Source organism: Coffea eugenioides, chromosome 1 (genome assembly GCF_003713205.1).
Source record: "Coffea eugenioides isolate CCC68of chromosome 1, Ceug_1.0, whole genome shotgun sequence".
Taxonomy (NCBI): Eukaryota; Viridiplantae; Streptophyta; class Magnoliopsida; order Gentianales; family Rubiaceae; genus Coffea; species Coffea eugenioides.
Genome location: NC_040035.1, coordinates 34,024,516 through 34,035,425, shown reverse-complemented (window position 1 = coordinate 34,035,425; position 10,910 = coordinate 34,024,516). Strand labels below are relative to the sequence as shown.

At 38.8% G+C, this 10,910-nt stretch overlaps 1 protein-coding gene across 1 annotated transcript; it reads left to right on the top strand.

Annotated features, from left to right (window-relative positions):
• Nucleotides 1–479: 479 nt before the first annotated feature.
• On the top strand, nucleotides 480–5,544 carry LOC113782540 (phosphoribosylformylglycinamidine cyclo-ligase, chloroplastic/mitochondrial-like). Its single transcript, XM_027328430.1, has 9 exons — nucleotides 480–561; nucleotides 1,015–1,409; nucleotides 3,497–3,591; nucleotides 3,662–3,763; nucleotides 3,850–3,909; nucleotides 4,246–4,418; nucleotides 4,535–4,637; nucleotides 4,716–4,874; nucleotides 5,040–5,544. Exons 2-9 carry the CDS (start codon nucleotides 1,067–1,069, stop codon nucleotides 5,208–5,210), a joined length of 1,206 nt encoding a protein of 401 aa, XP_027184231.1. The 5' UTR covers nucleotides 480–561; nucleotides 1,015–1,066; the 3' UTR covers nucleotides 5,211–5,544.
• The last annotated feature ends 5,366 nt before the right edge of the window (nucleotides 5,545–10,910 follow it).

Genomic DNA, 10,910 nt, shown 5'->3' with positions numbered 1-10,910 from the left:
CGTTTGAATTAGCTATTTTTGGGGGTGTTTTTGAAAAAATTTACTGTAGCAGTGTATATGAAAAATTTTTTACTATAAATTTTTTTTGAAATATTTGATATATTGTACAGATGAAATGTTTTTTGAATTATGTGTATTACTGTAGTAATGTATTTGAAAAACTTATTTTTGAAAAAATGATCAATCCAAAAGAGCTAAACTTTTGGGAAAAAAAAAGGACGCATGTAGAAAAGGGGAAAAAAACTATCTAGCATGAATTCCACATCATCACCACCGACCAATCCCCTCGTGCCACATGGGCGGACGACCATCCTATGTGGCAGGAGTGTTCCCTCTTTATCTTTTAACCAATCATCACTACCGACCAATCCCCGCGTGCCACATGGGCGGATGACTATCCTACGTGGCAGGGGGTGTTCCCTCGTTGTCTATATGGTTAATTAATGATGTCCAGCATAAAACCCCCAGAAACCCTCAACATTCTTCACCTTTCTCATACAACAGCACAACGCAGAGAAGCCTTTCATCCACGCCTCTTAAGCATCAGCTACGCAGAATCAGGTAAGCGAAAATGGAATTGCTACAGCAAAATTGTTTTTTTTTTTTTTTTTGCTATTTTGTGGCAACATTAGGTGGAGGATTTAGTAATTTACTTTCTGCCTCGGGAAATATTTTAGTTTTAATGGATTCAGAATTCCGTTATCTTCCTCCTGTTGTTTATATTTACTTCCTTTTTTTCGTCAGTTGGGTTCCCCAAAATTGAATTCAATATCTCATTTAGCTCTGTGTACGAACCAAAAAAAAAAAATTATCAAAGCGCTTGTACATTAGATATTGTTTATTTGTTGGATTTAATTATGGGAGTTCGATGAATTTTGACTAAATGTTGCATTTTGCATTGGACAAAATGGAACCTCAGGGGCATTCGATGCATCCTTTGTACAAAATTTTAACTTTAACGAAAGAGGCATGTGCTCTGTGCTGACCTTGGACTTTTCCTTCATTTTCTTCTAGGGTCAATTCGGGTGTCAGGCTGTTACTTTCAATTTTTTTTCTCAACTTTGTCATGTCCACCGCCTATGGAGCAAGTAGAGAACTATTGCAGGGTGTTCCGACTGTAACAACCCCTCGGCAGGAGTTTTATAACAAGGACTTGAATACGTCAATACTGAAGTTTGGTTGCTTCAGACCAAAATTTTGCGTGCCATCTGGGCTGTGCAAAAGATTGAATTCTAGAAGTACAAACAGTAGTCGTGCCCTTTCAATTTCAAGTAGTAGTTGTGATGAGAAAACTGAAGGACTCACGTATAAGGATGCTGGTGTTGACATTGATGCTGGATCAGAACTTGTTAGAAGAATTGCCAAGATGGCACCTGGAATTGGAGGATTTGGAGGGCTTTATCCTCTAGGTAGAGTTCCGTTAAATAATCTTTTTATTCTTGTTCTTTGAACTAATTAGCCGTTAAATATTCTTTTTATCCTTGTTCTTTGAACTAATTAGGCACATTCAGTTAGCCGTAAATAAGTTCTGAATATTGTTAATATATAAACAAATTTGCCTTTTTTTTTGGCTGAACGCTTCCTTGGATGTCATTGCAGATTGCACCAATATTTCTGACGTAATATTTGCAATTTGTGATAATGTGTTGATGGAATATGTTTTTAGTTTAGTCTAATTTATGTGATTGATGGACTATGGGCTTGATAGGTCAGAAGGTCTCGTGAACAAGATAGGATGGCAATCATAAATGACACTTTGGTCTTTGGGGTTTGTGCAAATTATTTGGGCATTTAACTGAACTGATCCATTAGTGGTTTATAAACCAAGTGAGATTAGATCAAATTTGATTGCCCTTTTTACGACTTATCTTCCCAAAGTATGTGGGGAAAATATATACAATCATCTGAGGAATACTAATTGTATTGTATGCTTATGTTGGCTGTTTTGTGAAGATTCCTGGTGGTGTTTAATTTTGAAATTGGAGAAGTCAGGCTTTCTTCATCTTGCATTTGTTTGGTTACCTTAAGATTTTGAGAAAAGTTATGGCCAAAGAAAGATATGTAAGCTGTGATCAAAATCTTATTGACTGCTGGTTTCAAATTTGATTTCCATGGTTGAACGAGTGCTGTCTTGAGAAATGTAATTTTCCTAGTGATGTGCCATAAGAACGAAGTTTGGATGGCCAAGAAGAATTCGAGTCTGTAAGGAAGATCAGATATTCAATTGGAAAATGGAAATCTACCTCTCAAAATACCGTGATATTTTTCTTCTTCATTCAACATGGTTCTTGCTTCTTGCTGGACAAAAAATTGGCATCGACTCTTTCTTTTTGTGCATGGTTATCACTCTTCTTTTGTTTAGTTTGAAGGTTGTGCAGTGTATGCCCTTTTACATTTCTTGTTCTTTATTGCTCTGTTAAGAATTGAGTCTGGTCTCAAGTCAGGTAGTGTTCTGTCTAGTTATTAGCGCAGCAGGATTATGATTTGTTTCTCCTTGAGCAGGGCTTGGCAGTGATCTTTTAACTCTTTGCAGTTGCCAAAACTTTCCAGTCTTGTTCATTTTTGACAATTTTAGGACTAGAATTTTTTGTAGGAAAGATTCAATGGCTGCAACTTTCTAAGATTGTACATTTCTGATAGTAGTTTATCCAATACAGTTTTTTCCCATTTATGACAAACTGATTTCTGATTTGACGCTTGTAATGTTTTGAGCTTGAAAGTGCTCAACAAATATTGATTCCTTTTGAGATGTTTGTTGTCTTTACCACAAAACCTGTGAGAACCTCAATCATTTTTCTATCTGTACTTCTTCACTCAGGGTTTGTTTCTTGAGCTCATCCTGCCCTAATTTACTATTCTTCTCTTAGCTTTTGGCTCTAGTTTCTCTTTAGCAGGCACCTTTCTAGTTTTCACAGCTGTGCATGTATAAGTTATCTTTTCAAGATTGAGAAATTCGCTGCTTTGCTGCTCTGACATCTAATTGTTATGTGGTTACCTACAGGTAATTGAAAGTTATAGGTAGTGGAAACAAAAAGGAGCAGGTTGATGCTTTAGCATAGCATCTATCAGTGCCTGTCATGGTTTACATGGAGAGAAAAGAACCCCTCCTCAATTCTTTTTTGGCTGTCCCTTTCATTTGATGATAGGTTCTTATAATAGCTCATGAAAATATGATACAAGATATTTGGATTTGGTTATGAGAATGGTTTCACCCTTATGTTGCATGATGGACTTGTGATTGCTACCATTGTCTCCCCTTTTCACAAGTTGAATGAGTATTATAGATTAAAAAGTCAAACCAAGGTGTTCCCATCAGTGCATATTATTTCTCTATACAAGTTAAATGTGATTGTTGTCCTTCGCTGTGCCTTCTCTTTTGTATCTTGCTCTCTGTTGTTTAAGGAAGAAGATTTTCTTGTAGGGATTATTTTGTCCATTTTTGATTAACTTGCTGATGGATTTCTTTCCTTTGTTCTTTTGGCATCGCCTGGAGCAGGTGATTCCTATCTCGTTGCTGGCACAGATGGTGTAGGAACAAAACTAAAGCTTGCATTTGAAAGTGGAATTCACGAGACTATTGGGATTGATTTGGTAAATTTTTATGCAGTTTTGTATATAATTGGCTTTTGTTGCCAGAGTTAATCATTGACCTTCGGATCAGGTTGCAATGAGTGTTAATGACATCGTCACTTCTGGAGCAAAGCCTTTATTTTTCCTTGATTACTTTGCTACGAGCCATCTTGACATTGATCTTGCTGAAAAAGTATGTTATTTATGTCTACCAGGTAATTTTTTAGTGGCTTTTACAGTTGAAGTTCTTTAGTGTGTGATTTGTCAGTTTTTATGCAGGTCATAAAGGGTATTGTTGACGGTTGCCAACAGTCTGATTGCACTCTTTTAGGAGGAGAGGTATTCTTCTGTAATCTGGGGCTCTGAGATATTATTTAAATTTGTCAATGATTAATTAATGCCAAGCAGTTCATCATTATTAATGCCAAGCAGTTCATCATTCTTTTTCTCCTTGTGTTTTGTCCTGGGAATATTTGAAAATGGCTCTCAATTGAAAGTTATGATCTTCTGATTTTTGTACTTGATTGCCTTTAATCAAAGTGATCCTACGGTGTTGCATTTTTTAATTCTTTCATGGTTTCAGCAGTTTTTGAGGTGAAACCAGCAGACTGGTACATATTTCAGAAAGCTCTTTTGCTCTTTCAATTGTGATTGAAAGATTGCTTATCCTTTCAGACTGCAGAAATGCCAGATTTCTATGCACCTGGTGAGTATGATCTCAGTGGTTTTGCAGTCGGCATAGTCAAAAAGGACTCTGTAATTGATGGGAAAAACATCACAGTTGGGGACATTCTCATTGGTCTACCATCTAATGGAGTCCATTCAAATGGATTTTCTCTAGTCAGAAGGTTTGATTTCTTTAAAGAGGCTATGCAGACTTTGCTAGGGACATCACTATCAGTGTCTAATGAACCCTTCTGCCGATAAATTTCTCATATCTGTTGCACTTCCACTTTATTCACAGGGTTCTCGAGCGAAGTGGTCTTTCTCTCAATGACCGACTTCCTGGTGGATCCGTCACACTGGGTAAAGCTTTGATGGCTCCAACTGTCATTTATGTTAAGCAGGTGATGGTTCAATCCTATTTTAGTTTTGCTTTCTGTGAATCATAGTACAATAATTGTTCTGTGATTTCTTTAATAAAGGTGCTTGACATAGTTAGCAAAGGAGGAGTTAAAGGTATAGCCCACATCACAGGAGGTGGTTTCACAGATAATATACCACGAGTTTTTCCGAGAGGTCTTGGAGCTGCTATTTATAAGGACTCTTGGATAGTTCCTCCCGTTTTCAATTGGATTCAAGAGGTGAGACTCTTTCTTCAATAACCTGAGTTTGTGACTGATATACTTTGAAGCTATGAATCTTCATAATCATGTGTAGGGCTGTAATGTTCCTGTTAATGTACTTTGGTTGTGCTCAGACTTTCACACAAAGTACTCACACTTTTATTTTACCTGTGAACATTATAGGCCGGAAAAATAGACGAGGCTGAGATGAGACGGACTTTTAATATGGGGATTGGAATGGTTTTAGTCGTCGATAAGGAGGCTGCACTAAGAATACTTGGTGATGGACAGGGGACAAATACAATGTACTGCATCGGTGAGGTTGTAAGTGGTGATGGAGTGAGCTACCGATAATAGGTAAATGAGATGTTATAAAACTACACTCTTAGGAAGAAATTTGTATGGGAGAATTAAGAGCTTGGAGTTACGCTTCCTTTTGACATGTGTTCCACAAGTTTAAATGATCATATAACGACTACAAATTTTGGCTCAACTAAAGGCACTTTATCAGCTAAACCTTGAGTTTTCAACCCCTCGTACTTCTGTAACTTTTGTTGCCTGTATGATGTTGTACTATGGAGAATTCTGGTATGTGTAAGGATGGTGCAAACAAACACACACCATTAGAGACATTTACATTGACAAAATTTTTATATGGAGTTAGCAGATGGGAAGAGCAATACTCATTTTTTGGGAGAGTGGACAGATCTTTCTTGATTTCCCTTTTTCCTACCTGAATATTTTTGTCTTTTAACTTTAGAATCTGAATAAAATTGATCGCTTCTTGTCTATTGCTGCATATATGGTGAAGAAAATTGAACTCTAATTTTGGTAGTAAAAAGGACCTGCATTCTCTTTTTTTGATACTTGGGTTTAGCGAAAAGAACTTGAACCAAAAAAGGACACCTGAAATTATTATGTATATCACATACTAATAATTATTATTCTCCCTTACATTTATATAATTTTCTTATTTAATCTTATCTAGTCATCCTTGTATTTATTTTCTTTAATTAATCTTATATTTTCAAAAAATATGACACCTGAAATATATTTTAAGGAGAGCATGCGTCAGACAGATACATAAACTATTGTCTCTTAATTGAGTTTAATAAAATCAAAGTGAACGAATTATCTGCTTATTCTGTTTAAATCCTGCAAATTACATCTGTGGTACACAAGCAAAAATTAATGGTTGAGAATAAGAATCACGGGCTAAACCGTCCACCAGGGATTATGGGCCTTGCCCTAGGAACCGGATTGAACTTAAAAAGATCTAATTAGCTGGGTAAATAAGTTGTACTGTGATTTAGTAAGGTTGGCCACATCGGATATGGCCCATAAATGTTAGCAATAGAAGTCAGCAAGGGATTAGTATGTTGGCTCCGCGTCCGTTTTGAGTTTTTAGGAAGAAGTAGCCTCCGTGTGTAGCTAGAGCCTCGTTTTGATTAATAGAAAATTTCCCTTTGCCTCTGTATCGTTTTTTTCACTTTGATTGTTCTTGTGAGTTTATGATTTATTATCAATTTGGATCCATCAGAGTGGTATCAACCAAAAAAATTAAGCGAAAATATACAAGAGATATATTTCATAAAATTAATATATATATATATATATATATGTATGGAAAGGCAATTTACATACATAAAAATATGTATGGAAGAAGAGGAATAAAACCAACAATAATATATTAATCACATCATAAGAACAAGACTCTCAATCCTTCACTTTTCTCAACTAAATTCAATAACATGACTCCCTATTATAAACTAGATGACTTCGTAAACAAGCCTTATAACTATAAGAAATTTTCTAATAAAATACAAATATCTAAACAATAAGACTACCATAACTTGACTTCAATAAAATTACTAAAATCAAGGTTTCAACATCAATATCTGCAGGTCTGCTAAGCGTTTCTTATCCTCCCTCACAAGGATCATTTTCAAACGAGGCTACTCAATGTTATGCTACTCAGCGTTTAAATAGTGACTGCATAGGCGAATGGATTGGTAAAATATCTTCTGTACCGTTCGTGAACTACTCAATGTTGGCAAAGCCAATTCATTCCATTCGCCTAGAAAAAAGCTAAATCAAAGAAAGTTTGAACCCCCTTCCTCTCCCGCTTGTAGTCGTGGAATTTCATTCCACTCCTTTGGTCTCACGTCTTCAAACCTTAAACCAACCCCAATGGGAAATGTACTCAATAGGCTGCTCTCTCTGAGTGACTAAGGAAGTCGGAATGATCCCAAAAGAAAGAAGAGAAAAGATCTCTCAAGACCGATTCTCTCTATCTCTTTAGCCCCACTGCCAAATGAATGTGTTCTTCCTATGGCCATTTCCAGGCCTTTTTAGGCCAGTTAACATGCATATAGGGGGCTACCGGTGAAATACTTTTAAGCTTAAGAGAATGCCCAGGAGAACGCACTTAAGTAGCAGTGTCAGAGCCTTTTCTTAATATTAATGATGTACGAAATATGGCTGTGAATCCCAACCCATTTTGATTTAATCAACAAGCGATTCTCTTCCTGATGTCCGTGGGTGTGGGACTAGTCATTCCCGCTACGCACCTTGCCTTACTTTACTAGCTTTACCCTTACTACTGTACTTCAACCTTAGCCTATGCCTTCCGCGCACAGGACAGAGGAATTCACTTTCGCACACACGAGCACGAGCGAACTCCCCTAAAAGGCCTTTCTTTAAAGTCTGTTTGAAGGGATGAATTTATGTTCCCTCATCGAGTACTTTCCTTACTGAATTGTTCACCGGAACGTTCACTTAGAAATAATCTTTATTGCTTCTAGGCTTTCGGGAAAGAAATAAGGAAGGTACGGTTGGAAAGAGAGTAGGACTAGGACTAATAGTCAGACAAAGCAGCAGACAGGCAGGGAAAGAAGCTCAAAGATGCTCTTAGTACCTGAATAGTAAGTCCAGATTCACTCTTTTCCTTTTATGGGAGCTTTCCCAAAGCCTCCTTCCTCTACATTCATAGCTTTCACCCTTGGTCTTCTTTATCACACTCTTTGTGGCGCATAAGTAGTATGCCTTAAGAGAAGAAGAAGATTACCTGCTTCCAGGTATTGTAAAATTACGAATTAGGAAAGTTGTAACTTCTCCGATCCAATATATGGTTAAAGACTAATTAGTCTTATCCGATCAGATAAAAAAATTTCTCTGCCATAGTTATTCTTCTACCGTTCGTGAACCGATGATCTTATGTTAATTACAGTTTAGAGAAAGATCATCTTTCCTTCTTCCATTTCTTCTTTCCTGAACAAGACAAGAAGGGCTGTCTCGTGCATTCAAAGACTCTTAAGGAAACCAATAGAGGAGTTTAAGAGGCACAAGCGTAATAAGAAGACAAAGAAAGAGCTAAAAAGAAAGTGGAACTCAGTTTCCAGCATTCGTGTCAATTCTTTCAACCGATTCTGTAATAGCGGAAGCTACTACGATCCGATCTGTCTTATCTTCTGATATTGCATATGCCTTCGATTTCTCAATCGATAGTTAGCCGGTAATGCATCTGCAGAGCTCCTTCTGGAACAACTTCCCGACGCCCGAGCAACCGTTACACTTGGGAAAAGAAGTTCATCCGAGCGGTCTGGCAGCAGTTCCAATACCTCTAAACCGTCAGGCAGTAACACGAGGAGTGACTCCCCAACTCGGTCAGTGAGCGTGCCGCCGATTAGAACGCAGAAACCTGCTACCTCGGTAAGAACCATCCATACTCTATTGACTTTCCTTCAATCGGGGCTAATAAACTAAGAAGAGAGAAGTAGGGCATCCTCAGAAGCGAGCTTTCCCCAAGGAAGTGCTCCTTACATGCTGAATGTCAGTAGACCAAAGAAAGACAAACTCATATTGAAAGGTAGGCTGCTCAATAGATGCGGAGATGTTCAAAGCATCCGCTATGTAAGCGGAGACGCGGCTATATATAAGGTTCAGTGCACCTCTTATTAGAAAAAAAGCCAATCCAGATAGTTGTTTAGAGCATAGGAAGTAGTGCATTCCGAAACAAGCGAAGTAGAGACCTCTCTCTTTATCCCTGTCAACCTGCACTATTGATTGCTATGAAGCAATTCTCCTTTCAATAGGCTCAAGAGCCGGATCGATCGTCTCACTGATCAAGACTTTCACAACAAAAATCTTCCTCCAGAGCTTCCACTACGTACGTGCGAAATGTCCTGAATAAAAGCTAAAACCAGGAGTAATGAATTCATTCACTCCATGGTGAAAGAAGAATAGCAACTCTTTACCAGTTCCGAGAAAAAAAAGTATTATATCTCTGTAAGAGAGCTGGCACCCTTCGAGGAAATTCCAGTAAATGGAGAGTATGTGGCTAATCGAGTTAACTCACCTTCAGATCTTTCACCTTCGGTATTGCACAAGCAGCTGAACTGGACTAACCAAACTCTTATCCATATCTGTACTAACCTTGGTAATCTGCCAAAGAATAGAAAAGAGAAGTTTCATCCTAATCCACTCCTAGTGGAAGGGTTGGCTGATGCTACTACCGATACAGAGAAAGACAAGGACTTGATTGCTATCGATGTGAAATCCATTTATTGCTCTGATGCGCATGTCGTACGATCCGTCTACTCAGCTTTAGTATGCGCTAGGGATGAAAGCCGAGCTCCTTCTTCTTGTCCTCCATCCCCAAAGCATTGAAAAAGGATAAGGGCGAATTCAGCTAGTGAGAAGTCGGAGTTTATACCTCTATTGGCATTCCCTCTTAACTTAAGAAGTGGTGTCCGGTCACCAATAAATTCTATTGATCCCGATCTTTATTCGGTTGAGGTTGAAGAATCCTTCCTATCCGGCTTAGTCTTTGCCGAGCTTCTTTCTTCCTTCCTTGGCTCAGAAGAGTGACTTTCGTTCCTATCCTACTCATGAGAATGCTTTCACTCATCCCCGGCTTAGCCGAGTCTTCATTCCCTTGCCTTTGGTTCACCCCAAGACTCAGTGAGAAGATATACGCGGTAAGCCGACTCCCTTCTTTACTGCAAAGTAGACTGCTTACTATAGGGAATACCCGGATTAGATTGAGCCTTTCCTGTCCAAGATCTTATTTTCTTTCAAAGCTAAGCCTTCACTCCGCCATACCAACTACTGGTCAAGCTTAACTACTCTCCCTACGAGCTGTTTTCAACTCATATCCCGGTGCGAGAGTCTCTGGTGAAGAATCTTTCTTTACATCGCCGTTGGAATAGGAAGGTTCACTCTGCACCCCCTTTGAATCTAGATGAGCCAAACCAGCGTTTTGTCTATAGGTTCCTTGACTTCCATTTCAATCTTAAGAAAGTAGCGAAGGGGGAAAGCCACCAAAGAAGCCTATGAGATGGATCCGGGCTAGCCGAGTTGTCGGGTTCTCAGGGATTGGCAGGCTTGACCACTTGATTGGAGGAGTGAACCAGCTTCTTCAGTGGCAAGAGCTTATGCCGAAAAGAGAAAGTCAGAAGGTAAAGTAAAGAGAAAGCAGTCGACACGTGAAAGCTAGGCGAACTAGGGACCATTCAGAAGTAGAAATGTAGTATATAGTTTCTAGTAGTAGAGTGACCTCTTAATGATAACTACTAGCGAGGGCGTAGCTACTAATATTACTGATGCTCCTTTACCACCTTTATCAGGCTTTCCTTTAGGTGGTTCAGCAAGGGCACCGTCAAGAGCTAGATTTAGGGAAGTAGTTATGTCAGCAAGCTCAGGTGGTGACGAAGCCTAGGGGGTATTAGCATCCTTTCCAGCCCCTACCAGAAGCTGAACACAAAGATAATCTGTCAAGCTGGGGGTTGGGGCAAGCTATAGCCAATCTACAGGCCGAGTACCCAAAACTTGGACTTGGATATGCTTCTTCCTTGTGACCACTGACCTCATGTCAGCAATCCCTTTCTTTCGAGGGCCGAAAGCGCATACGAATTCTTCCACTATTTAAGGAGTCGAAGTGACTGGCCTTTCTCTTATTATACGATAATGCTATTCCGCGGAAAGCTACTCTGGCAAGAGCAGATTTACACAAACAAAGACCAACTGCTTCTTTTAGGGATGGCTATTCTGCAG